Consider the following 26,267-nt stretch of genomic DNA (forward strand, 5'->3'; position numbering starts at 1 on the left):
CGCTGCATGGGACACAAGATTCGCAGCCTCTCGTGAAGGGTTACCCTCCAGAGACAAGAAATTCCCAATGCTGGTGGGAGGTCTCGCAAGTGCAATGAAACCTCTTCGGGCCGAGCAACGCTAGGCGACCTTGGTTCAAGAGGCAGCACCTGGCTCCAAACGGTGCACGTCCAATCCCCACACCTAAAGTAGCTGTTTGCCGCAGCCCTAAGAAGGATCTCCCAAGGGATACTGAGCCGATGAGGCCGGAGAATGACCATGTCTCCCCGCGGTTTTTATGGCAAGGATCGCCCATCAGTGTGTCCTACTCAATCTCGGAGGTACTGACGTTCGTCTTCGACCCGGGTCATCTTTGTTGCACGGTCTCGGCATGCAGACGCCTCCACAAGCCAACCTTTCCAACAGGTTTCTTCCAGATTTGTTCCCATGGCACTCTGGGATCCAGTGTAGTATTCTAGAACATGACCAAAAATCGCAAACTCGGGTCTGCATCTTGGCGCCGAATATTTCCTAGCTTAGCCTATACGGAATAAAACCGACGAATCCAAGAAAAATACTCGGCGTAGTTTTATTGTTTCTAAATCTAGCTACAGGCTCCGTGCTTACCCATGTGGCGGAGAATCGATGCCGCATTTTCTCGAAATCTATCCATTCCTGGTAACCATACCGTTGGCCGTCGGCCCGCCAATTGCTTGGTCTCAGGAACGTGGACGAGGGCATTCTTTCATATTTAGCATGCCAGCACCTCGTGTGTGTACTTGTACGAGCCCTACTCTATCGACTAGAACTTGTCACGCAGGTTTCCAACCACCGCCCAGATTGTCTTTGCAAAGCCGCAATTCTACGCTACATACCGTCACCATGGCGCTCTTTTCCTGTTCCACCAGAGCTCTGCTGCTCGCCATATTGGTCACGCTGGGGGCCAACGCCAACCCGATCGATGTCAGCCCAAGACAGACTCTCACACCTTGTGCCACGGTCAGATGCGCCAGCGGCACCGCTTGCAAGGTGATCGACGGCAAAGCCCGGTGCGTCCCTATCAAGGGTGAGAAGTGTGGCAGGGCTGTCTGCCCCGATGGGCTGACCTGCTGCAATGCGTCCTGCGGCGTATGCACCAAACCCGGCATGATGTGCACCCAGCAGGTCTGCCCGCCCCTTCCTGTCGAACCTCCATCCGGCCAGGTATGCGGCTCGACAATCTGCAAGCCCGGCCTGGAGTGCTGCAATCCGAGTTGCGGCACCTGCGTGGAGCCCGGAAAGGGGTGCACCAAGCAACTTTGCATTCCAAAAGAGCAACAATGTGGCAAGACCGTTTGCCAACAGGGATTTGTCTGCTGCAACTCGAGCTGTGGAATCTGCACTCCCCCTAACGGTGCCTGCACGCAACAATTTTGTATTGACTGAGGGACGTCTTCAAAATCATCGAGAGTACGAATGAGGGAATCAATACTAGGAGTGTTCTGGGATGCCTTTCATTCTAGTATATATCAGGGTACTTAAAAAGTCGGAACGGGAATTGGGTTTGTCTTGTCAAAAAGAGGAAGAAAAAATGCCGGAGGACACTTCGTTTCTTTCAGCTGGGTGGATAGCCCTTTACTAGTAGTTTGTCAGCAGCAATGCTAAAGCCACCGTGTCGATGCGAGAACAGCTGCAAGAGAAATAATTACCCTGAGCACCAAGTTCATCTTGATTTGGCTTCAGATATCAATCTCCGATAGGACTCCATCGCCTTCCTTGCAAAACCTCTCAAATCGTCACCATACTTGTCCTCAAATCTGCCGTCAAATACCTCAATACTCAGCCAGCCATGGAATCCAGTGTCCAGGACTGCCCGGACAAACTCGGCGATCGGTAAGTATCCGCCATCGTAACTGGTTGGCACATTAGCAGGTTTTGCCATGTAAAACAACGATTTACGTTCCATCGACCTAGCCGACAGATCTAGAAACACATACGGGAGGGGTCGATGCTCGTGGCTCCATTGGCCCCGCGGTCTAAGGACCGAGTCGTGATCTGTCGCGGTGTCCAATGGCGGGTCCAAGCGGTATGCGTCACTGATTTGGAGAAAGTAGATCTTGTCCGCCGGCACGGTTTTGGCCAACTCCCGGAGACTGGCAGTGTACAGGCGTGTCACCTCATCCTGATAAGCTCCTCTTAACTCGATTGTACCCGACTGTGTGGTAGGGTCTCCCCACTCGCCTCCTGCAGATTGGAAAGTGTCGAGGCACAACCCAATATTCGGCCGATCGGCGCGCTTGACAATGGCCCAGACATCTTTCCATGTCGGTGCGCATGTCGCCCAGCACCAGTTTTCATATGCGAGCCGGAACCCGTGAGATGCCAACATATCGGCCAGGGACGCGAGGTCGGCAGCTAACTGGTCAATATCCCGTGAAATCCCAGGGGAATCGGACGAGCCAACTTGCAACATGTCCGTTCCGACGGCCTCCATGATGTCGATCCATGCCTTTGCGCGCGCAAATGCATCCTGACGCTGCTTGCTTCCTATAGGCCATCCCTCGAAATTCGAAAACGGTTGTAGGACGAGAATCTTCAGACCGTGTCCGGCGAGCAAAGCACGCACAGCTTTCCCAGCGTCGCAGAGAGAGTTGTAATCATCCTCGGCGATCTCACGACCGAAATGGCGGCTGGCGTAAGACCGGAGGTCGGGAAACGACAACTCAATGCCGTCAAAGCCTGCTTCGCGAATAGCTTCAATTTTTTGGTGCAGCGTATGCCGAGGCAAGCCAATCGAACAAGAGGCAATAGCCAGAGGGATACAGGACGGCTCCTGTTCCTGAGACGCAAACGTCATAATGAGATACCAGGGAAGAGTGAATACCTTGATCAATCAACACTCAGCAGAATTCCAGGGAATTAAGGATGTTTGTCCGTCAAAATCAAAATGAGTAAATGATTCAATATCCTGGGATGAACAAGGCAAGGGAGGTTGCCCAGGATCGACGCATACGTCATGTGAATTTATGTTAGTAATGATGTCAGTCTTGTGGGCTTCCCCGAGCCGTCTCTCCACAGGTGATCTGGTAACTTACGTTGATGGGAGTCTACATCTTCCTCCCAAAACCGTGAACAGGATATTCCTGATGGTGTGAAATCCAACAATGCCCAAAACTTAACTCGGTTTATACAGGCGTGCAAAATCACGATCATGAATGTGCAACAAGTTCGTAGCTATATCACCTGTCAAGCAACCCCTGAACTGACGCCTTGCTAGATTGGAATGATTGGGACGGGGCTTGCTGTCAGTCCTCTTTGCCGAGTACGGAATCCACACACATTTTTATGACCCGTCGGAACGAAACGTGAAGGAGCTACAGTCGCAAGCCAACGAGACGAGTCACACCGATAAGATTACACACCACAACCATCACAAATCGCTCTGCGAGGCCTCCAAGCTACTGGCATACCCAAAGTGTTCATGTTTAGCATCCCTCATGGTGGGGCTGCTGATAACAGCATTGATGCCCCGCCTGGAGCCCTACCTTGCGAAAGGCGACATCATCATGGACGCCTCCAACGAGCACTGGCAAGCTACCGAGCGCCGGCAGACACGCCTGGAACCAAAGGGTGTTCATTATATCTGCATGGGGGTTTCGGGGGGCTACCATCAGCACACCGTGGCCCGTCCATTTTACCGGGGGGGGGGGGGGGGGGGGGGGGGCGAGGTAGCTTTGGCCACCGTCATGCCACTCTTGCGCAAGATTGCCGCCAAAGATGGGAAAGGGCGGCCGTGTGTTGCAAAGCTCGGCTCAGACGGGTGCGGGCACTACGTCAAAATGGTTCACAACGGTATTGAGCAAGGCATGATGACAGCGCTTTGTGAAGCCTGGGTGGTCATGGACGCGGGGCTAGGGATGAGCTACGAGGAGATTGGGTCAATCTTTCGGAAATGGAACGAAGATGGCCCGTTGAGAGACAAATATCTTGTCAGAATCGGTGCTCAGATCTGCACGACTCGGAAGCGTGGGAATGGATCGTCGTTTGTGCTATCCGATATCCGCGACAAAGTTGTGCAAGATGCGGATGACTCGGAAGGGACCGGGACCTGGTGCGTCGAGGACGGTATCAACCTGCAAGTACCACATCCTACTATCGCTACCTCCCACATCTTCCGCGTGGCGTCAGCTGACGCTGCGAAGCGCGAGGATTTGAAGAATGCAATAAGGGGAGGGACTCGACCCGGTAAGATTAATGACGTGGTTGGCAAGTGCAACTTCATCGATCAAGACGTGCACTAAGCGGTCTATGCATCCTTCCTCACGTCATTTGTTCAAGGGTTGCACATTCTGTCCGTGGCGAACGAGAAACACAAATGGCATCTCAACTTTGGGAACTTATTTCAGGGAATTTGGGACATTTGCGGGCTATTGCCACCGAATGCTGGATGGAAAAAGGAAAGAGAAAAAAAAAATGGTTGGGTTGTGGTTCCCGTCTGGAAGCTGGGCCTGTCAGTAATTATGTCAATTTTGACCTCAGGCCATCGCGCAGAGGTCACCAGCCCCGATTGGTGGTGTCTGCAGGCCGTTAATCTTGGGGCTGCCCTGGGGGTGCGTCAGGGGTGCATCATCCAAAGCGATCATATTGTTGATCTGCTCGAGACCGTGTACCGCTCTGGCAAACAGGATAACACAACCTCCTCTCAAACCGGACGATAGCATACGAGTTGCAGCAGGCCTACCCAGCACCCAAGACTGTTGTAATGCGTGCATTGGAGGTTGGTCTGCACGTGGCCGTATTAAGCGCCAGTCTTGAGTTTTACAAATACTCGGGTTCAGCCAACCTGCCGACTATTTTCGGTACGTGATCCTTAGCTCGTGTGATCATCACTAATGGCGCACCCCAGACGAGGCGCAGCTTGACTACTTTGGTGCGCACATGTTCGATCTCAAGGCAGACGAGCCTGGGAACCCGGTTACCGGCAACCATCACTTCGAATGGAAGCCAGCGAAGGGGCCCGGGGGTCAAAGAGGAGCAATAAGGGCGGTTGGTATCCCGGGACACAAATAAGAGGCCGTAAAGGGACTTTGGGTATGAAATCATTGGCTCACTGAACACCATTATCGGCGTTTGGGAATTCGTGGGTACCTGGCTGCAGTAGTAGCAGCTATTGCTGTACTCATAGCAAGGCGCCGTACTGCTTCGATTGCAGCATAAGCGCCGTTCCAACCAGAAACAACCTGAGCAGCCCAGAAAGGCTCTCGAAGCCCCCATGGCGATAAACCGTCTACTCCTCGCTAGCACTACCCGAGTCATCACCGCTGCCATCCCGCTGTAGCGCCATCTTGCCTTTGCGACCTTTACCCTTAGCCCCCTTACCACGCAGATTAGCAGGAACCTCCTTGCGCACCTCACCGTCCTCGAACAAGATGCCAATGTCCGGACGACGGGCAACTACCTTCTTCCACAGACTCTTTGGCACTTCGTCAGGGGTGATGACCATGCCGCCGTCACTGCGCTGCCACGAAATGCCCGGCTCTGCCTGCAGAGCCGAGCGCAGGTGGATCCAGACGCTGACCTCGGCAGCGTCACCTGCTCCGGGGTTCTGGCGTGACTCATTACCGTCCTCATCGACAGTCAGCGGACGGAATGACAGGTATTCGCTGCCGCCGGGGGCGCGGGTGATGGCGCCAGAAGCCAATAGGATGGGGTACCGCTGGTAGGACGTCTCGTAAATGACAAACTCTGGCAACTCCTCCGTCTCGGCGGTAAGCTTGTCGCCCACTGGCACTGGGGATGTTACGCTATCCCGATTGCCAAGGCTAGAAATCTGCCAAGACGCCGGGTCGTCAGGTTTGCCGTCTGTCTCGGGCACCTGGCGCAGGTCGAACCGGGCTTTTGTCGCATTGGCAATGATCCGTTGGACGTCATTAAGGGTAACGCCCAGGGTCGAGATGCGAGAGTGCGCGAGCTGGAAGGAGTGGCCAACGATCAACACCTTGTTCCCACACCCGGCATCCCAGAGAGAAACTTACCACATCGCTCACACTGACCCAGCCCTCCGGGTCTGCCAAAAGATACTCCCCGTCGTCCCCCTCCTCTACTTCGTCTTTCTGGATCGCCCGCTTGATAACGAACATCAGCGCCTTGGCGACGGTAACGTCCCGCTCTTCGACCACGCTGTAACGGCGCCCCCGGCCTCCCTTACCCTTCATGCTCATTCCCCGGCTTCGGCCATGGCGGGGCGAGTGCTGCACCACAGCGCTGGGAGGCAAGACGCCGCCGTGCTCACCGTTGATGGCAGACAGGGGGACAGCGACAGCAGTGGCCATTGTGGGGGCGGGTTGGTTAAGTGCCGGACAGGGTTCGGGGTTCTTATTGCTGGTATGGCTATGCGAGTGGAAGCACGAGGGGCTGGAGAGGAAGCGGGCAGGCCTTCTTCGTCTGGGAAACAAGGGTTCGCCTTCTTAAGCAGAGGGGGCGCCGAGAGGCGCAAGCCAGACCGAAATCGGAAGATTTAGCATCAGCGGCGGAATGGCTGGTTCGCCTTCCTCGGGCAGAGATGAGCCATGGCTTGGATCGGGCATCATTGACCGCTGGTCGTGCAGGCGCGCAAGTCATCGGCCATGGCCCCTCTGTTTGCTGCGGTGGCATTGCAATGTTGGCTGGAGAGCTGGTGGGTGGCTGTCATGGGCGGGTCCTGAGACGCTGCGGGAAGCATGGCGCTGGTGCCTGACATCCCTGTCTTGCCACCACGCGCCATCTGGTCCCACTAGAAGCACCCGTGATCAACCCCACCACAAGCCCACCCGCAAGTCGACGACTGTGATGTCCCCAAGTCAATTCCCGAGTCTCCTAAACAGAGGGCGGCACCCGCATCCATCTTTGTATTTGAAGCGAAATCCTGGCCAACGTCCCTTTACAGGGCCCGGCTACTTTAGCTAGGGGCATTCAACTTTCCATACGATCTAATGAGACCGGGAGGGCTGCAGAATGGATGACTTGCCGATGCGGGGACCCTCACCGCCTATGCAGCTGCTACGTGTTCGACTAAACCCGACCACATTACCTATCCTGCAGCTCGCACCCTACGAATATGCGAGGCAGTTGCAGCGGGCATGCAAGTGAAGACCGTCCACTTACTGTTCGCGACTTCACCCGCGCTAGCCTTGAGCTTGGCCATGTCAAATCGGGATTCACGTGTTGGCCATCGAAGCCCCCAATATGAACTACGGCGACAACCTTGCTTGATGGGGCCATGTCTGGCGAGAGAGGGAGGGGTTCTCTGTCATCCATGTTGCCCTGCCTTGCCATTTATGCCCAGCCGGCGCTGGCAGTATCTTACCTCTGGCTATACACCAGCCCGGATTAGGTGTCTGGTACCAGCTGTGGCCGGCCCCGGACGTAGATGTCGAGCAGCTGAGCATCACGGTAAAGAACCTCTCCCCAATTAGTAACCACTGTCAGGTAAGGACGAGCTGGGTTTGTGGGGCAAAGCCCAAGCACTCTGGGCAGAACGTGCCCAATGCAGTGGCTAACCCCCATGGGATCTCAGAGGAAACAGGACACAATGGCCGAGACTCTTGCTGAGTATATATGTAATCTGGCTCTTATGATAGTAATAGCTGTCTAGTGGAGCCCTGGTGTTGCTCAGATGATTGACTTACCCTGCACGTCCCCTACTACCTAGATTCAACGGCTTTCACTGGGGATACGGCGTCAATACTGCAGTGCGGTTGACAAATTGCGTCATTCCAGCTAGACACAGCCGGAACGGTCCAAAATCATATTAGTGGCTTTCGTAAGCTAGAGCCCTATCCTTCGAGCTGTCATTATAGTGTATGCAGCTCGCAATCATATGTATCGCCTGTTAATACCTAATTAATAGGAGCAACCAAAGAGAGATCGAAGATCTCAGACGGGGTTACAGAATGTAAAATAGGATCTTTCACCATTTACAACCAGTTTAGTGCCCGTCTGCAATCTCGTCCCTGTCGACTGCAAGGAGGTTTATGTTCTCTTTACCAGTATCGCGAGCTCTATTGCGGGTTGGAATTGTGTCCACGGACCCAAAGTGGACCCAACAACGCGAGCACCCGAGCCCCATCCTTTGTCCTGCTTGATCCGAGTGGGTGGCATTCCGGCGTAACTTCGGCTTGAAGCAATCTCTCTAGGCAAAGGAAGTTTTTGCATATGATCGTCACAACAGCCGTTTTTAGTTACCGGGTTGGAAAGAATTTCGGGATCAGTTCGTCCTCGCCGCCATGCCCATCGACTTCGAGAAGCAGAGTTATTGGCGCGAGCGTTTCACATCTGAGAAATCATTTGAATGGTTAACGCCGTCCGCAACGTTTATGGAGCTCCTTGCTCCTTATCTACATCGCCTACCGAACTCCTCTCGGATCCTGCATCTCGGTTCCGGGACCAGCGACCTGCACAACCATCTCCGCCGAGAAGGGTTTTTGAATGTTACAAATGTCGACTTTGAGCCGATCGCCATAGAAAGAGGACAACAGCTGGAGCAAGACTGCTTTGGCGATGTGCGGATGATGTACCTTGTTGCCGACGCCACACAGCTTGACTCGGGGGAGGAATATCCACTTGTCGTTGACAAGAGCACAGCCGATGCCATTGCATGCGGAGGAGAAGATGCTATGATTTCTCTGGGTCGATCGGTTTATCGATGCTTGGGCGATGGTGGGATCTGGATTTCTCTCAGCTACTCCCAGTCACGGTTCGAGGACGTGCAATTCTTGTTCGAAGTCGAGGTTATTAGCGAGATTCCAACTCCCAAAGCAAAACCAACAGATCCAGAAGTTTATCACTATTGCTACCTTCTCCGGCCGAGACGGCACCCGTTATAATATTTACGCAAGAATGCGGGCGAGACCGGCGCTGAAGCGCTCAAATCCGGCACGGGCCCTAACGGGTGATGAGAATCTCTAAATGCCATGACGTTCAGCAATGTAAAGTGGCTTCTCGTTCAGTCTATCTCGTAATGCAACATATCATGCGAAGAAACGCGGTTTCAATGGGCGCTTGAGCGAGTCCCAGATGGAAAATATTGAGAATTCCACGATGGGGGACCACAACAGGCGCGGTAATCAATCATAAGTCCTGAAATACCTTACACTATGTTCTATTCACCTCGATTGCCGAAAGTTGTCCACTCTAAACTGTCGCACCTGTGGTGTCAAAATGTCAAGCGCAAAGTTAGATGTGTTGCCCGTCGGCTCCTACTGGACAAGGTAATTAGGCCCCTTGCAGGTCCAAATGCAAGTGTATCCGGCTCAGGTCTGCACTATATATATTTTGCCGGTGAAATTAACGAGCCACCCAGGAAAGAGCTCATGTGAACGCTCGCTCAGGTATCCAAGCCTTCTAAGGTATGCAATCCCACGTGCGCAAAATGCCGTAAGGTATCCGAATATGCGCAGACAAATTTTAACAGAATTTCGCGAGTGCCGCAGTTGCAAAGCTCGTTTGAACACTCGGAGTGATCATGAGGGGCGTTCGCTCAATCCTACCACATGCTACAACCCCTGCATATTAGGCGCCCCCTGACAGCGGCCCATTCTGGTGTTGTTCCGTTTTGAGATGTGGGACCACGAGGCCCCCGGCAAGATCTCGACACTGATCTGACGTACCGCGGCGATCTTGTCCGTTCTACCCCGCAGTTATCGTCGCACGACCCGTAGCTCTTCAGACAAAGATACTATGGCATCAGGTGAAGTCGGCGAAACCTGGTTAGCGTTTTCTATGCCCAAAAAGGGACCGGACGTACAGGAGTCGGCACAGTGGCAGAATGGCACACGACGCCCATGGGCGGCAGCTCGCTCGGTACCCCACCCCCCCCCCGCAACCGGAGTCACAGCAGATGGGGGCCACAGTCTGTGCGAGACGCCCTACCAGAACAACACCCTGCTCAGTGTTGCTTCCAAGGGAAGGTGGAAGCGCGCCTGGAGATTGACTCGCACCACTCGCTGCTGGCGACCTCGCACGCCAAGCTCACAAGACCTCAATATCGGTCCACAGATCCGCTACCCCCAAGATGCTCAGGGGTCCGAACCAGACCCCAGAGAACCAAGCCGAGAACCAGGCTTATGGCTGGGGAAGGTAAACGCCATGACCAGCGCCGGGTATCCATTGCATTCAGCATTTTCGCCTCCGGCCTATTTCCAACTCGCCAGCGCTTTTGCCGCCCTCACGACCCTCATGAATCAGCCCACCGACAGGTCGTGATTGAAACCCCCTAGACGACACTGCCTGGTTATGGACGGAAGTTCGGCAGGATGCATTGGATGCAAGTCGATCACCAGTCAAGGCATACGTGGTTGTGCTCCACTGACAAGTTCACTACGATAGATCCGTGAACGCGGGCTGCTTCGCTGCGAGCAACGCCATCGCGAGAACATCACTAGCTCTCACAAGTTTTGTGCGGGAAGTGCGCGAATCCAGACCCGACCTCGACGTGCTCTCCACTGAGCTGTATTCCCTCGACGGCGTCCTCAATTTGCTTAAGGACGATGTGGCATCATTCCCCGCCACCCTCGCTGAGCAGACACCCAATGTTCTTCACACCTGTCTCGCCCTCATTGGCGAGCTTGAGGGCTGCATTTCTATCCTGGATCGGCCCGGCGTGTCTAGGGCGGACAAGAGATCGCGCTGGCTAGCCAGTCGCGACCACATTGGGAGCTTAAGGTGGACATTGGCCGTATACAAATCGGCACTTGGTCTTGCAGTTGACCTGGTTGGAGTGTATATCTTGCTCTTCTTTATGGCCCTCGTATCAACACGCTGATTCTGGTCTCGCAGGATCAATTCGCAAATGGATGGTACACACGCGCCGAGCCTCCCGGGAGGCCACTACGAGGTCACAGCCGAGGACAATGAATTGGCGACCGTGGCGGGCCGGATCATTCAGGTAACCGGCAATTTGCAGAAAGACCTACAACAGAATGTTGCTCTTGCGAAACTTAAGCAGTATCTCGACATACTGCACGTTGAAGCCTTCTCTGTCCTAAACCACGATGTGTCGCGGCATAGGTGTCACCGCCGAGATGGCTGCTCGTCTCTAGGAGGAGCCCCCGATAGCGCCATCGACATTAGCTACGACGAAGCACCATCCCCGCCTAGCAGCCGCCAAGCACCATGGCGCCCGCAGAAGAGTGTTCCGCTCAAACCTTGGAAGGAGATGGACGAGTTTGATGGTGAGCTCAACGAAATGCCAATGCAGACACCGCCTCCTCCACCCAGGTCTATCGCCCGGCTCTGTTCTTCGACCGCCCTCAACAGCCAAATCCCACGCCCGAACACCGCGAATAGTACCTGCTATAGCAAGGGTATTGCTGCAGAATCTACCCATTCTCGAAGCTCAAGTTCCTCCGCCTTCAACCCGGCCCGGGTGGTGCAGCACCGTCCGGCCCAAGATCGCTATCACACAGCCGCGATGGAGCTCGCATCCAAAATCGAAGGTCTCTCCTTCCGATCTGAGACTAGTAGCCCGAGTGGCAAAAGCAGCATTCTCGATCAATCACGCTTTTCCATCTGGGAGAATCCTCGTCCCGAAGTTCCTGTTCCAGTCCGCCCGACTACTTCCTCCAGTCGCGATACGCAACAGCAGGGGGAGCAGCAGCACGGTGACCGCGACCGCGCCAGGGTGTTAGGTCGAAGTGGTTCCAAGTTTTCCAAGACGCTTAGGAACCTCGGTTTCAGACGGCCATCAGTGCAGGAAGGTGATTACCACATGGAGGCGGAAGAAACATCAGTCTTTGGGGTGCCCCTCGCACAGAGCATGAAGGTGGCAAAAGGCATTGCCAGCACCCGACACGCCGATAGCGGGACGTCTACCCGTGCCACCCGCGACTACCCGCTATGCGTGCTCCGGTGCGTCTACTACATCCGCGACCGCGGCCTAGAAGCACCCCACATCTTCGGTCTGGACGGCGACCAACTACGTCTGGCGCAGCTCAAGGAGACGTTCAACTCGGCCGAGACTAACTACGGCAAGGAGCTGGACTGGTCTCGTTTCAGCGTCTACGACGCTGCCGACTTGATTCTGCTGTTCCTGTCGGAGCTGCCCAGGCCGCTCATCTCCGAGTCGGTCGGCAAACGCTGGGCCTCGCTCTCACGCCAGGCCACCGTGCGCGGTTCGCTCTCCATGCGTCTGGACCAGGGCCTTGACTTCTGGGAAGAGGCCTTTTTGGGCATCCACGGTCCCGCCCGCAGCCTCTTCAAACTCCTGCTCAACCTTTGGGGCGATATTGCCGACGCCGCCGAAGTGAACGACATGACGGCCGAACGTCTGGCTGGCCGGGTGATGCGGCCCCTTATGCATGTAACCGCGGCCCGACATCAAACGAATTTCTTGCTAGGGCTCGCCTTCATGATCCGAAAGCGCTCCGAGTACAGCTTGGCCGCGAAAGACGTGGGCCGGAAGCGCAACGCCGAATCTCAGACCTAAAGGCCGCGTTTTCTTCAATGTCCTTGGTTTCAGCCGCGATATTTTGAGGTTCGGCCACCACCTTTTGTTGTCTACAGTTGTACTACTCATATATGTAGTATGTCTAGTTGGTTGATACCCAGGGGCTGTTGGGCTGACGCAGGACGAGCGACTGCCTGCACTTTGCAGCCTCGAATATGCCCTATTTTGCGTCGTTCCAGATTACCGATAATGTCTCTGTTGAAGTGAGGATATGACCGTGAGAGACACATGTATAGACACAACATCAATTCATGGCAATTGGTACAGTATAGGGGCAAGTAGGAAGAGCAACCCTAACCCTCCAGACCACAATGACGTCATCGATATCCGTCGCTGTTCATCATGACGACCCGAGTCCTGACTTGACAGTTAGGAGTATATCAACTAGGAAATCTGCGTAACGAGTTGCTAAACAACAACATTATTAATTGTTTTTAGAACGTATACCTTTACAGTACACCTTGTTGAGCCCCATCACGACGAAGACCTCCTTAGAAATGTCTCGGCGTCCAACAGATCCCGTACGACCAAGCCCAAGATTACCATGGGGGGCAGTAATTGCTTATGGTGCATGCGCCGGGGCTCTCGGTGTGGCGGCGTGAGTACCTGAGTCTCCCTGGCTGACTCTTTAAAATGTAACCACTCACTGACGATTTACGGGGCCTTTTCAGCATGACTGTGACGGAGAAGGTTGAGCAGTTCTTTACTGGCCGGCCGAATTCGCATGTCCCTGGGCAGACGCTTGCGCGGTTGATCAATTCTACGCCGCAGAGTGGGCAAGAGCTCTGGGGCTTCAACATGGCCATGCATTACGGACAGGGTGCTATAGCAGCCGTCATTCGAGGCGTCGCAAGCTATTACGGCCTTCGCGGCCCCTTTACGGATTTCATGTTTATCGGGGTTCGGCTGATGATCGACCAAACGCTGGAAAACTGGACCGGAGTAGGGGCTCCCCCATGGTAAGTGTTCCGTGTAAACCGCCAATCAACGGAGGGTGAATACTAACTCCCAACACAGGACGTGGCCTGTCAGTGAGCAGGTGGTTGACCTGTTGCATAAGGGTATCTACGCTTTTGTGACCGGTTATTTTACGGATCGCTGGATTCAGTAGGTGGGAATGGCAGGTTGCCGTCGGATTTGATTCACGAACATGAGATAATTAGTTGCTGAGCAATGTGCCATCTAATTATATAAGAGGGCCGTAGGGAGTCAACGAGCAAGCTGAGCCCGATAGTCCTCCCAATCCACAATAGATAGAACATCTGATATTTTGCCTTGTTCCAACCAGTAGAAGACATGCTCGGCGAAGAAGACCGCCCTGCCATTCGGAATCCCGCCTGCATGTGGTTTGACGGGTGTTCCAGTGAACTCAATCCGGGCGGCTAGCTGCTGGCGACTCTCCTCCACGACCAAAGTATGAACATGAAAGTGAAGGCCAGAGATGGCGTCAATGCTGTCCTGCATCATGTCGCCGTATTGCTGGATCGTCAGCCTAGTACCATTCCACACGACTCCAGAGGGCCTGCAGAACCGGTGTAGTTCCTGTGCCATCTTGCCGCTATTGATACAGGCGATGTAATCCGTGTAGAATTGGCGCAGATTTATGGAGATCCGAGGCGGCGGTGGGCGTAGACTGGGGAGCGGCAAGATGCCTTGAGAAAGGGTCTGTTTGTGATCTTCTTCCGATATATCGTAGATGGCGCTGATCTTGTTGTCGGCGAAGTGGGCAAAGATGTGCCGGGCATACTCGAGCTGCTGCCTCGCGGCAGATGCTATGTACGGGGCCTCGGTCACAAGGATCTTGACGCGGAGCCGGGCGGCCACAGGACCGTCATGATCGTCTCCTCCGCCGACAGCTGTGACGAGGTCCATGGTGATGTTCGCCTTCGGGGCAAACTCTTGCTTCAACAACCGGCTGAACTCATACAGTGACATGTCGTGTTTGTTGTACGATAATCTAGCGTGGATAGCATCGCTCAGAAACTCCCATTGCCGTCTGTTGATCCGCTCAATAAAGTTCTTGAAGCGTCTGCGGTTGTCCACCTTGGGTGGCGGTGTGACTCCCGTGGTCGCAAATCGGGCTGTGGGCTGGAATAGGTCCATGTCGGTTCAGGTCAGATTGCCAGGCACAGACATTTGAAGGGCTTCTGGCCCTCGGGACTTGGACGATATCAGCAGCTTTTGCTCTAGGAACTGTAATTGGCCAGGCTGTAGTTGACTAAGTAGTCGTCGGAAATTGCTGATGCAAACATGGGTGCGGCGCCGTGATTCTGTGAATCCAGCTGGTTCGAAGCCCAAGGGTTGAGATCGGCATGAAACGTGTCGCTGGAAAAGCGCGAGGATGTCCCGTGTTCACGTGGCCGGGTGCAGGATGCCCGCTTGCTGGTTTCGGTGACGCTTCTGCCAAGCAATCAGAGGTGGGTCGGCCTAATCTCAGAGCTGACTGCGGTCCCAACGCTGTTTGGGACACGTAACTGTTGCAAACCGTCACACATGGCGGCTATTGTTTTAATTACGAGAAATGTGCCTTCCTCGGGTTGTGCTGTATATTCGGAAACTTATACAGCCTTCGACAGCGTTCATCTTATGCTCTGATTGCGTCTTCTCTTTTTCTCCCAGCTTAGCCTTCTGGTCAGACCTTGGGTTTGGTTAATTAATTCAGGTACGTCAGTTGTTTAAAATGACGAATCACCTCGACCATCACGTAAACTAGGATGGAAAGGCTAAGTATGCCGCTTAATCTCTCATAGTGCTCATGCCAGAAATTCTTCGCGATTATTCACGGTTGTCTCTTAAACCTGCAATCCGTAGTTACCTAAAATGTAGAACTCGGCCAGGGTGATTGAATACCACACAACATGATAGGAGAAACATCTCAGACGTAGCCCAGTCAATGTGCCATTGCAGAACCACCGCATCCTTGGTATCGTTAAACGATTGTAATCGTTCCTAAACATTTAGTAACCATTGAAAACAAAGACCTATACTCAAATAAACTAGGTACTCAGGAACCCCCGCTCCAACACATTACTTCTTGTTTGCGGCATGGTGATAATTCAGGGAGAAATCATTGGTCTGCATGATTCGGCCCATCTTTATTCCCTCTGGCCTGTTTCCACCGAGCATGTCCAAATCGCTGTCATCGTCGTTACTGGTTTTCACCATCTCCACGTCGCTAGACATTGGCCCACTCGAGATGGTCACAACTCTGGTGTTGGGCTTGCTCGCGCTCAAACCTTGCTCCTTATGGTAGTCGCTTGATCCGTAAACCTGCTGAGATCTAGCCTTGTCCCGTATCATGACCCGAAGCATGGGGATGCTGGCAGCGATGATGGTGACAGTTGTCTCGGCATTGCCCCAGAGCCTGCCCAATTCGTTAGTCACAATCCCCGTACCAGGCAACCCTTGGTTCCGAACTAGGGAAACAGATATCTCCCAATGGTACATACCACAGATCAATACCGTCGGCTGTAGATACTTGTTTTAGCATTGAACCGACGAGTTTCGGCGGTGACGTGGACGTCAAACTTACCAAAATCATTGGAAAGCATCTTAGGGATCGTGCTAACCTTCACCAGCCCCGTAATCCCAGCACTAAGAATCCACTTCTATTAGCATCACGACGATAGAGAGAAGAAACGCTTTGAAAGACGACTCACAAGACTCCCATGCTCATAGCAATACCAACGCCAATCTTTTCTTTCTGTTTCATCTGCAGACCCCAGATAAACTGCCACGGGAGCATAGCTAGTGCAAAGTCCATGCAAGCCGAGTATACCCCAGAGAAGATGTTGTAGCGGACTGTGACTTCGGGTTTCCAGCACGTCCCGTCGACAGACATGTTCCAGGCCTTCTGCACCGGTGTGCAATTCACCCAAGGAAACAAAGCGCTTAGACCCATCGCGATGTTCATGGAGATGAGAATAAACCACGTGGCCTTCTTGACCCAACCGTCTGACAGATGAAGCAACGTAATGCCGAAGCTAGTTTTGGACCAGATGGCAGCAGTAACGGAAAAGGTGCCAGCAACGTTAATAATGACCAGCAAGGCCTGCATGTTCGCCAGGTCAAAGTCCCAAATGTGAAGGCCGTAGCCTAACGTGGTCATTGCCGTAAGGAGGCCCGACTCTACCGTGATGCAGATCTTGGTTATGTTAATGTCCATATCGGAAAGGCAATGCCATAAGAGGTATAACTGCCTTACCCATGCGGCAATGAGAAACACGTCATCCCACCAGAGTCCTTTTCGCCGGAGAAGCCTACAGTAAATACGCAGGCCGAGGACGGCGCCCGAGATCGCCGTCAACGACCAGACGATGGCGTTAAGTTTGGGCCCGGCATTATCGTGGGGTAGAGACGCAAGTTGTTCTGGTGTTGGTGCTAACGGGTCTGCATATTGCTCCGGTTTGGTACCGTTTGACGATGCCATGGGGAAGACGAGTGCCCTTGCTGTTAAGACAAGGGTTGAGCGCGGCCGGCTTGACTGATGGAGTTGCGATGGCACCCGCTAGGGTCAAAAGATGTGGGCATAATCCAACATAAATACATCGCCAGGTCCTCGGCCTATTAGACAAATGGGGGCATCGGCTGCGAGACCCGGCGGACCACTTCGCTCCCCGTATGTAGGAATTAGTCTAAGCTTGAGAAGACGAAGATGGGGACGCTAACAACTGGAAGAGTGTCAAAGCACGGACTACCCCTCGGGGCACGAGCCCAGCCAACTTGCAGCACCACGCTCCATCCGTACTACCCCTCTGTTTCTGCTCCACGCAAAGACGCTATACGATATTGTTGTAGGCGATATCAACGAATAAGAAAACTCGACACGGGTCCCGAGGAGTCGTCTCCACGTTGTTGGATCCCCACGCAAAACCACTCAGCCGGCTGCTTTGTAGATTGTCCCCCTGACGGTGATCATTGAAGATCGAGTCCCAGGGAACTGTTTTGACAAGCATCAGGAGCAGCCCGGATCCTGCGAGTTTCCAGACCCCACTGACTAGCTTTTGTCTTTACGTACGAGGACCGGGCACAATGAATGTCACATTGAGTGCCCAATGCATAAGCACGGACCGTTCTTTGCAACTCGCTTTCAGAAAGCCGGGGTGTCCCAGGAAGACGAAACGGGACCGTGGCCGAGGTCGAGCTGCTACTCCGCACCTGTCGGACACACTAGTGGCCGCACTCCGTACTAGTGGACTGTAGTGTGCTCCTGCTCCGAGAGCCCGAGCAACAGGAACTGGAACAGGAAATTTGTGCAAACCGATTTGCCACCACGCCTGTCTGTGCATGGCGCCCCGCCTCCCGTCGTGTCCCCCACCTCCCGTCCCGATCACGTTGCTTGACACGCGGTCTACATTGTCCCGCATGAGACTAAGGTAGGAACCGCAAGAGATCAGATGTATTTTCAGCTTTTGGCCAAACATGATTTGTCTCGCCCTTCACTCTGAGGGGAAGAACCTATCTCGTCTGCTCCGCTAGTGTGTGCTGCGGGGTTACAGTGAGTAATTAATTTAACAGAGTGGTGCCCCGGCAAGAGTCTTGGCCTCAAAAGCGCTTCCCCTAGCGTCACGATTTAAGCATGGTATTGGGCGCTATGCGACAAACCCTCGTTCGATGGTGGAATGCCCGCTTGGCGAACAGTTCTAGACCATTTGCTCAAATAGTGAGCGAGCTGGAGCCATCCCGGCCTGGAGCCTTACCCCTTGCTCTCTACCAGGCACTGTACTGGACCAAGCCAGGCTCACCATGATTGCGAAGGTTGCTAAAAGGCAGGCCAAACACTCAGTGCATCGATTCCCGGAACGATGCTGTGCCAACAGGATAGAAACGGCATCTGCAGCCCGCGGCACGCAGCACTCGACACGCACAGGGAACCAACTTCACTACCATTTACATAGGATAACCAGATCTAGGTATGAGCATACCGTCAGATAAGGTCTTTGACTAGCAAAACCCGGGAGTCCACCAAGTGTCACACCATGGCCTTGTAGACCGGACATGCAACTCCCTCTCCGATGGCAATAGAGAGCGTAACTTGGATGAGGAAAGCGGTTTGGCTTCTGATGTTCATCAGCTCTGACCTCACCGACACACATTAAGATTGTAGTTCATCGCGTCAGTATAGCACCAGAGACTAGCACATAACAGGGCATGTTGCGCTAGATCTGAAACTCAGTGTGTTGAACCTAACACGTCGTCAGACAATGAACACTACTGGTCTAGGAGGCTAGGACTCGTCCTCTGAGATATGTGGCATCGGAGGATAATATCTCTATTTCCCTATACCAATTGAAACACACCCCCTACCGCAAGAACCTTGCCGCTTCAGCGAGCTCTTGGCTGCCACAAACTTATAAAATTGGTCGTGTATAGTTACGGAACTCATCGAGCCGATGTAGGGGAGCCGGAGCAGTACCGGCACCCTTCTCATCTACCGGTTCTCTATTGAGCATATCATATGGATACCCAGTGAGACCGAGACTGAGCCTCTTTGGAAGGGGCTTATTTGAAGCTTGTGATGTGGCAATGCGAAGAATTGAATCTCTACCTCTCTTCCTTATCATCTCTGCAGGTCAGTAAACAGCGTAGTGGCCGCTGACGCTCTCACACAATACGGAATAACGCGAAGTGAAGCTCGAAAAAATTATGAAATCCCATTGATGAGCTTATGAATGCGGATATACAAATTACACGGAGGAAGAAGCTTTGCTTCCGTTTCAACTCTTTTCCCCAACGAGTCTTACGAGGAAACATTTGGTAGCTCCAAGCCAATGCCCTTCAAGGTGGTACGGTCGTGGTTTGGGTTGGTTCCAGCCGTACCTTGCAAAGGTTGACGAAACATCGACGCATGCAGTACCTCGTGTGAGCAACAAGGAATATTGGGAAAAGATAATGATATCGCTTGCGGGAGAGGGGTTGTGATGATGGCACCAACGAAATTAGGCAGGCAACTAAGCACAAGAGTAAAGGGGTAATAGAACCGCGATAGGGGACTAAGTCAACATCATTCATGTTGTGTCCATTCCTGTATATATATATATATATATATATATATTTAAAAAAAAAAAAAAAAAAAACTCGCGTCCCCGGATGTTTCACCCATCGACATGCCTCAAAGCACGGCGTTTATCTTTCAAAAAAACAGATTGGTAGTCAGGAGGTACCGAAAATCTTGGTTAGATTAGTTACGGGTTCGCGATAGACTATGCAGGGTTTATGACAGATGCAACGACGTCCGTCCCAACTTGTAATCTTTCGGGAACTGTGGTAGCGTCCACGGTGTTGCACTCGACAGTGAAATAATCGGTCCGGATCTTGGACTTGCGTGCCTGCAACCTGTTGACCTCCATTGGCTCTCCTCTAATGGGGTATCTCCTACTCGGGGCTGCGGCCTGCTGTTGAGTTACACATTGAGTTATACATTCCCATCATCAAGCACTACAAAAAGCTCAACAGCTTTCCTGGTGGCGGGATTGGACGGCAGTATCATGATTGTTATCGAGATGACTAGTGCCCATGACTCTGATCTTGAGGTTATCCAAAACATTTGTCATAACCATACATGTGATACTAACCTTCCAACCAGATAATGGTTACTTGGGGAGCATCTTTTATTCTTAGTTTTATCCTCTTCGCTTTTATTTTATTTTTTTCCCCATCAAAGTCGCCGAGGATCTTATAGAAGCCGCTTCATTAGAACTGGTACTCGGTTTCGGGAAGCGTCTGTGTGCTTTGTCAACAAGTGCGCTGATAACCGAGTATACGTCGGTTCTCCGCTACTAGACCTCGGAGAAGGTTCGTGTAATCCCCGCATCATGTCGTCAGCACTTATTATGGAGCCATTTACCACGGCAGCTGAGTTCCCAATAACTCAAGACTATTTCCTACCAATTCAACTTCTTTTTGCGCTATAAGAAGCACAACAGACAGGCAGACGTCTAGGATGGAAAAGAAACTCCAATCTATCAGGTTCCGGGAGCGGCTCTCCACGGCATACCCCTGGACAGCGACCCCGCTCATTGTGAGTGCGCCAATGCGTGTGATGTCGGGTCCGGAGCTGGCAATCGCGGTGTCGCGAGTGGGCGGGCTGGGGTTTATCGGACCGGGCGAGAAACCGGAGAGCACCGCGGCCGACCTGGAGACGGCCAAATATCTACTCGCCACGCTCGAGATTCAGCAGTCTGCGGGGCGTTCTGTCCTGCCAATCGGGGTGGGCTTTCAAATATGGAATGGCAACCTCGACGTTGCGTCATCGGCAGTCTCTCAGTACCGTCCTGCTGCGGCCTGGCTTTTCGCGCCTCGAAATGGTCAGACGGATGTCGATGTTTGGACCGAGCGGTTGCGTATCTCGTGTCCAGAAACACAGATCTGGTTGCAAATAGGGACGTTGCAAGAAGCGCTCGGGGCGGCGAAAAGCGCCTCGCCGCCCGATGTACTTGTTGTGCAAGGCGCTGAGGCGGGCGGGCACGGCCGCGCAGCCGACGGGATCGGGTTCATCACGCTGCTGCCGGAGATCGCCGACGCGACGCAAGGATCTTCCCTCCCGCTGATCGCGGCCGGCGGCATCGCGGACGGACGGGGCATTGCGGCGGCGCTAGGTGTTGGTGCCGCGGGTGTTGCTATGGGGACGCGATTCCTCGCCTCGGAGGAGGCGCGCATCAAAAAGGGCTATCAAGATGAGGTGTTGCGCTCAGGCGACGGCGGCGCCACCACGGTGCGGACACACTTGTATAACCATTTGCGCGGCATTTTTGGCTGGCCGGAACAATTCAGCCCGCGTACTATTGTAAACCAGAGCTGGTTGGAGTACCAGATCGGGACTCCGTTTGAAGACATCAAGAAGCACCATGATGACGCAGTCGCTAAGGGAAACGAGGCATGGGGTCCCAACGGGTGGACTGCAACGTATGCCGGGGCGAACGTGGGCCTAGTTAAGAGTGTGCGCCCCGCAGGAACTATCGTCGAAGGAGCGAGGAGTGAAGCAGTTGAGATTATCCAGGCACTGAGCGGTCTGTTGAGGTAGAGTGAGAGAGAAATTGTACTGTACAGGCTGTCTCGTTCTCATCCATTCTTTACCTAGTCGTTTCAGGCTACGATAACGGTATCCATTCCCAATCCACCCAGCCGAGCGGTTGCGGCCGCTGCGTGCGGCAACATGGCCTCGTCCATCTCGTCGTGATCGGTCCACTGCCTTTCGGGACCCCAACCGATCCTCCTGCCGCGCGCCGCCGCAACCTCAAGAAGGCCGGTCATCATGGCGCCGGACTTCTTGATGCTACTCCAGGCATCAAAATGGACGCAATCAAGAAAAGGCATTTCGCAAAGGACGTTGTCTAAGAGGTTTTTAGAGAAGGCTTCGTAGAACCCATCGGCCCTGCGAAAGCCACTGAAGAAACCATCGCTCGGGTCGAACTGAACGAAGACGGTCAGTTTGCGAACATTGACGCAGTCAGCAAGTCCCAGGGCCGAGTTCACGACCCAACCTTTCGGCGGTTTATGCCACCCGGGGCCCAGGCGTAGCTCGAGCGACTTGATCCAGCCGCGCTGACGGGCATTCAACCGCGCAAGGAGAGGCTTCTTCGTCTCGAAACGTCCAGATTGCGTTGGGAACAGACGAAACGTGTGCATGCCATAAAACACTTGCGAGGCCTCGGCATAGACGGCTTTGCAGGTTCGAAGAATTGCTAGCTTCTTATGGATATGTTTGTAATTATCGGGGTCAAGATCGATGACGTGGCCGATGTCATCGAAATGATGTGCATATATGTCGATACGCAGCTCCGCCGGAAGGTCCATGAAGCGGAACGGCGATTTTACGTCTGGTTTCTTCTCCTTTGCCGTCCTAGCCAACCCATCGGTCGGTTCGGAAAGAGTGAGGGCATGGATGGGGATCTTGGAGATTTCGTCTTCAGCTTCATATTCGGCCTCGGAGGCATATGTGGACGGATAAGCGGAACTGAGAGGGGTGGTGCGGGTCGAGTCAATGGGCGTCGGAAGGGAAGGTCCCCCCCGCGCACGAGACACCTTCCTTGCGGGCCGTCTGGAACGCATATTGAGCGGGAGTGGTAAGCACGGATCTCGGTCCTTTGGGTATCTGTAATTGGTGCTGCAACGTCCTGTTAAATATATTGACTAGGCCGGCGACAACATGCCTCGTCTGGCAGGGATACGCACGTCTGCTTGGCCTTAGAATTGCGAAGGAGGATATGCGGATTCGGCGGATTCGGCGGACAATTGCCCCGGCACAGTCGGTCGGCTCGATCTGGCGAGAATGCAGAACTCAGAGGGTGGTCCCATGGCGAGTACTGGCACGCAACTACAAGACCACCCTCTAGAATGCATCCGCAGCAGCCATGGCAGGCAATCTTGATATGAGAGAGAGGAGTTTGGCGCGAAGTGAGGTGGGGATCATGGAATCCGGGTAAGCAGTGAGTGAGGGAAACCCCGATTCGAAGCAGTGCTTTGGCTAACCGAGCAGGAGGGACAATGCCGGCAAATAAGGGCAGAGACGGGCCTTTTTGACGGTTCCGGGATTGAGGGGAAAGACGGGAACGGCTGGAATGGAAGAAGACAGAGGTTTGAAGAAGGTGGCACGCGAGGAGTCCAGGGCCATCTCTCTGCATGACACTGGCCCCGACCGACAGCTGCAGACTTGGCGAGGCGAGGAGAGCGTGGGCCACGTGAACGGCAGCAAGGATTGCTGTGGAGACTCCGCAGGAGGACGAATGGCGGGACTTAATCGGCTCAGGATGACGAAAGGCAGTCCCACATTACCCGCTACTCTATATTCGGCTAGCTGCATGGTCTGTGCTGATGCTGACGCTGGCGGTGGGAAAAAATCCATCCACCGTAATGGATCAGAGGTTGCACCGTGATCTGTTGGGCGTGGATTTTATTTTTTTTTTTTTTTTGCTCGCGGTCGACCGTGGGCCGTACGACAACTCGAGGTTCTCTTGGAGCTTCAATTCCAGGCCTAGTCGACTCCGTCTGGACTCCGCAAATAGCGACGACCTCCGCTCCTCCCGACGCAGCTCCCAAACCAGAGATCCATCCAAATCATGATGTTGCTCCGAACGGCGGCGCGCCCGGCGACGGGCATTCGAGCAGCGGCCCTCACATCCTCGCCTGCTCTTCGAGCCCGGAGCTTACCCGCCATCTGGAGTCGAGGCATGGCAAAGGACAATAAGCCACAGCACCATAGATTCTCCAAGCCGCAGCACCCCACCGCCCAGAAACCTTCACATCCGCCGCCTAACAGCTCCGCCACCACAACGGCGTCTAAAGCCGCCAAAGAACCCGCGGCGCAACCAGCCGCCGAGTCATCCACCGAGTCCGCCACCCCTCAACAATCACAGCAAGAACAACAACAGCCCCAAGAACCGATACCGGACCTCTCCAAGCTTCCCGATCTGACCCAGGGCATCCCATCAACCTTGGAATACGAGAGGGCCGGGGCGACCAATCGCTCCTCACTAGCTGCCGTTGAAGAGGAGGAAGCTACATCAAGCGGCGGAGGCCGGGCAAAGGGCGAGCTTCCTGCCTCAGCCTATGTCTCATCGACGGAACGCCGGCGCCAGAAGCTTGCCATCTGGGCGTTTGCGCTCACGGGCGTGTTCACCGTCGGAGGCATTGCATACCTGGGCAGGGACTGGGACGAGGAGGAGCTCGCAAAGAACCCCGAGGTGCCCAATGGCTGGAGTATCGCGCTATGGTGGAAGCGCGCTATGGCGCGCTTGGGCGATACCGTGACCTATTATCAAGAACCGGCGTTTGAGAAGCTGCTACCGGATCCCGACCCGGCCTTTGAGCGACCGTACACGCTGTGTATTAGTCTGGAGGACATGCTCGTACACAGCGAGTGGAGTCGGGAGCATGGATGGCGTGTGGCGAAACGCCCGGGTGTCGATTACTTCCTGCACTACCTGAGCCAGTATTACGAGATTGTCCTCTTCACTACCGTACCGTTTGCCACTGGTGAACCGCTGGTCCGGAAGCTCGACCCTTACCGCTTCATCATGTGGCCGCTTTTCCGCGAAGCCACCAAATACAAGGATGGTGAAATCGTCAAGGTATGATCATCCGGACTCGCGGTGGCCTCCGAATGCTGACGAGCCCGGCAGGATCTCTCGTATCTCAATCGTGACCTTTCGAAAGTCATCATTATCGACACCAACGCCAAACATGTACGCGCGCAGCCTGAAAATGCCATTGTCCTGCCCAAGTGGACCGGCGACCCCAAGGACAAGGAGCTCGTATCACTGGTACCGTTCCTCGAGTTCATCCACACAATGCAGTATAGCGATGTGCGCAAGGTCATCAAATCGTTCGAGGGCACCCATATCCCGACCGAGTTCGCGCGACGAGAGGCGCTGGCCAGGGCGGAGCACAACAAGCGGATTCAAGCCAAGTCCTCCCGCGGGGGCGGCATGAGTTGGCTCAGCAGCCATCTCGGCCTCAAGCCGAGCAATATGAGCCTCATGGTGGCTCCCGAAGGCGAGGAAAACCCCCAAGAGGCATTTGCCAAAGGCAAGATGCTACAGGACATTGCTCGCGAGCGCGGTATGCGGAACTACCTCATGTTGGAGGAGGAGATCCGCAAGAACGGCGAAAAGTGGCTGAAGGAGGAGCAGGAAGCCATGGAGAACGCCCAGAAGGAGGCAATGAAGAGCATGAAATCGTCCTTTTTCGGCTGGTTCAGGCCGGCCGAGGGGAACACTGAGGAAACTGCTAGCAACCCGCAGACCAAGCGCAACTAGGGAGGCCGAGTTGGTCTCCTTTTAAACATGCGGCATTCCTCAACGCTCGCATGGAGCCCACTTCTCGTTTGGGGGTTGCATCTTGGTGAATGCCGCCGCCCCTTCTGGATTCGGGGGGATCCTCGAGATGAGGCAGAGGTCCCGGGGGGGCTTAAGGTGGCATACAACAAATCAGGATTCAGCCACCAACGTAATGGCTCAGCAACTGATCTTCTGGGCATTGTATTATATCTTGTACGCAGTTGAAATGTACAACAACGACTGCGTCGAAAAGCTGGAGTTTATCCACAAACGGCGGGCTTTGCGCTAGCGTGCCAGGTCCATTGGCTTGGGGCATTTGGGCCAAGGTTTGCTTCGCGCTGGGCTCCTGAATCTGCAACCCGGTTGTTGCGGTCCTGTTGGGTCTGCTTGTACGGAGTACATCATGCTTTCCAAGTTATGTATAACTAGGTAGATATAATTGTATGATACGATGCAGATCTCTGCAGTTGGTTGTCAGAGACCGATTGAACAAATACTGAAGAAGAGGAGCTGCAAACTTAGTTGAGGATATGTCTCAGGAATGCCGCAGAAGCGTGCGAAGGCTCTTTCATGCCAGCAGCGCTCCGGAACAGCGGAGAGCGTGAGAGTATCACGACTCTTATTGGACAAAGAGCCCACGACCACAGAAGCAATGCTAAATTCCCAGCGAACCAGGAGGAAAGATTTATGAAATATAGCAATTCACTGAGCGAAGAGGACGTCGACGAAAATGTTGGAGAGGACAATGCTTATCATTGGGAATACTTAGTATCATGTTAAAAGATGACCCTGGAATATGCTTGCGACATAGCAAATTCGGAAAACGGTTACTTGGTAGATAGAAGGCGAAAATGTTAGACTGTATATATACCAGGAACGAAGACAGAGCGACTGTGGTTCCAGACACACTGTCTCAATGGCTTAATTACTACGCTCCCACCGGCACTGAAGTTATACCCTGAGATCCAGACACCATTTCTTGGAGTGGTGTTCTTCTGTCCAAAATTTCCACAATCTCAAAGATGCCGCAAGAAACTAGGTCCAAGAAC

The 26,267-nt window shown here is 53.8% G+C and overlaps 12 protein-coding genes across 12 annotated transcripts; 7 read left to right on the forward strand and 5 right to left on the reverse strand.

Annotated features, from left to right (window-relative positions):
• Nucleotides 1-1,681: 1,681 nt before the first annotated feature.
• Nucleotides 1,682-2,815, reverse strand: MFIFM68171_00025 (Xylose isomerase-like TIM barrel domain-containing protein; the record flags this gene model as incomplete). The annotated part of the gene is made up of 2 exons (XM_071055447.1): nucleotides 1,682-1,871; nucleotides 1,956-2,815. The coding sequence occupies 2 exons, from the start codon at nucleotides 2,813-2,815 to the stop codon at nucleotides 1,682-1,684; spliced, it is 1,050 nt and encodes a 349-aa protein (XP_070911548.1).
• Nucleotides 2,816-3,482: 667 nt separating this feature from the next.
• Nucleotides 3,483-4,259, forward strand: MFIFM68171_00026 (phosphogluconate dehydrogenase (NADP(+)-dependent, decarboxylating); the record flags this gene model as incomplete). The annotated part of the gene is made up of 1 exon (XM_071055448.1): nucleotides 3,483-4,259. The coding sequence occupies one exon, from the start codon at nucleotides 3,483-3,485 to the stop codon at nucleotides 4,257-4,259; it is 777 nt and encodes a 258-aa protein (XP_070911549.1).
• Nucleotides 4,260-4,720: 461 nt separating this feature from the next.
• On the forward strand, nucleotides 4,721-5,028 carry MFIFM68171_00027 (uncharacterized protein; the record flags this gene model as incomplete). The annotated part of the gene is made up of 2 exons (XM_071055449.1): nucleotides 4,721-4,817; nucleotides 4,865-5,028. 2 exons carry the CDS (start codon nucleotides 4,721-4,723, stop codon nucleotides 5,026-5,028), a joined length of 261 nt encoding a protein of 86 aa, XP_070911550.1.
• Nucleotides 5,029-5,245: 217 nt separating this feature from the next.
• Nucleotides 5,246-6,290, reverse strand: MFIFM68171_00028 (2'-phosphotransferase; the record flags this gene model as incomplete). Its single annotated transcript, XM_071055450.1, has 2 exons — nucleotides 5,246-5,929; nucleotides 5,994-6,290. The coding sequence occupies 2 exons, from the start codon at nucleotides 6,288-6,290 to the stop codon at nucleotides 5,246-5,248; spliced, it is 981 nt and encodes a 326-aa protein (XP_070911551.1).
• A 1,932-nt stretch (nucleotides 6,291-8,222) lies between these two features.
• MFIFM68171_00029 (S-adenosyl-L-methionine-dependent methyltransferase) lies at nucleotides 8,223-8,822 on the forward strand (the record flags this gene model as incomplete). The annotated part of the gene is made up of 1 exon (XM_071055451.1): nucleotides 8,223-8,822. One exon carries the CDS (start codon nucleotides 8,223-8,225, stop codon nucleotides 8,820-8,822), a length of 600 nt encoding a protein of 199 aa, XP_070911552.1.
• A 1,261-nt stretch (nucleotides 8,823-10,083) lies between these two features.
• On the forward strand, nucleotides 10,084-12,421 carry MFIFM68171_00030 (RhoGAP group protein; the record flags this gene model as incomplete). Its single annotated transcript, XM_071055452.1, has 3 exons — nucleotides 10,084-10,196; nucleotides 10,324-10,716; nucleotides 10,774-12,421. 3 exons carry the CDS (start codon nucleotides 10,084-10,086, stop codon nucleotides 12,419-12,421), a joined length of 2,154 nt encoding a protein of 717 aa, XP_070911553.1.
• Nucleotides 12,422-12,939: 518 nt separating this feature from the next.
• On the forward strand, nucleotides 12,940-13,553 carry MFIFM68171_00031 (Major Facilitator Superfamily protein; the record flags this gene model as incomplete). Its single annotated transcript, XM_071055453.1, has 3 exons — nucleotides 12,940-13,040; nucleotides 13,114-13,401; nucleotides 13,460-13,553. The coding sequence occupies 3 exons, from the start codon at nucleotides 12,940-12,942 to the stop codon at nucleotides 13,551-13,553; spliced, it is 483 nt and encodes a 160-aa protein (XP_070911554.1).
• A 98-nt stretch (nucleotides 13,554-13,651) lies between these two features.
• Nucleotides 13,652-14,545, reverse strand: MFIFM68171_00032 (uncharacterized protein; the record flags this gene model as incomplete). The annotated part of the gene is made up of 1 exon (XM_071055454.1): nucleotides 13,652-14,545. The coding sequence occupies one exon, from the start codon at nucleotides 14,543-14,545 to the stop codon at nucleotides 13,652-13,654; it is 894 nt and encodes a 297-aa protein (XP_070911555.1).
• A 924-nt stretch (nucleotides 14,546-15,469) lies between these two features.
• On the reverse strand, nucleotides 15,470-16,871 carry MFIFM68171_00033 (Rhodopsin domain-containing protein; the record flags this gene model as incomplete). The annotated part of the gene is made up of 5 exons (XM_071055455.1): nucleotides 15,470-15,806; nucleotides 15,892-15,910; nucleotides 15,975-16,036; nucleotides 16,102-16,586; nucleotides 16,647-16,871. The coding sequence occupies 5 exons, from the start codon at nucleotides 16,869-16,871 to the stop codon at nucleotides 15,470-15,472; spliced, it is 1,128 nt and encodes a 375-aa protein (XP_070911556.1).
• Nucleotides 16,872-20,384: 3,513 nt separating this feature from the next.
• MFIFM68171_00034 (Nitronate monooxygenase domain-containing protein) lies at nucleotides 20,385-21,464 on the forward strand (the record flags this gene model as incomplete). The annotated part of the gene is made up of 1 exon (XM_071055456.1): nucleotides 20,385-21,464. The coding sequence occupies one exon, from the start codon at nucleotides 20,385-20,387 to the stop codon at nucleotides 21,462-21,464; it is 1,080 nt and encodes a 359-aa protein (XP_070911557.1).
• A 62-nt stretch (nucleotides 21,465-21,526) lies between these two features.
• On the reverse strand, nucleotides 21,527-22,492 carry MFIFM68171_00035 (3 exoribonuclease family protein; the record flags this gene model as incomplete). Its single annotated transcript, XM_071055457.1, has 1 exon — nucleotides 21,527-22,492. The coding sequence occupies one exon, from the start codon at nucleotides 22,490-22,492 to the stop codon at nucleotides 21,527-21,529; it is 966 nt and encodes a 321-aa protein (XP_070911558.1).
• A 1,007-nt stretch (nucleotides 22,493-23,499) lies between these two features.
• On the forward strand, nucleotides 23,500-25,197 carry TIM50 (mitochondrial inner membrane protein required for protein import; the record flags this gene model as incomplete). The annotated part of the gene is made up of 2 exons (XM_071055458.1): nucleotides 23,500-24,510; nucleotides 24,562-25,197. 2 exons carry the CDS (start codon nucleotides 23,500-23,502, stop codon nucleotides 25,195-25,197), a joined length of 1,647 nt encoding a protein of 548 aa, XP_070911559.1.
• Between the last annotated feature and the right edge of the window lie 1,070 nt (nucleotides 25,198-26,267).

The sequence above is a fragment of the Madurella fahalii genome (genome assembly GCF_045866475.1).
Source record: "Madurella fahalii IFM 68171 DNA, scaffold_1, whole genome shotgun sequence".
Classification (NCBI taxonomy): Eukaryota; Fungi; Ascomycota; class Sordariomycetes; order Sordariales; genus Madurella; species Madurella fahalii.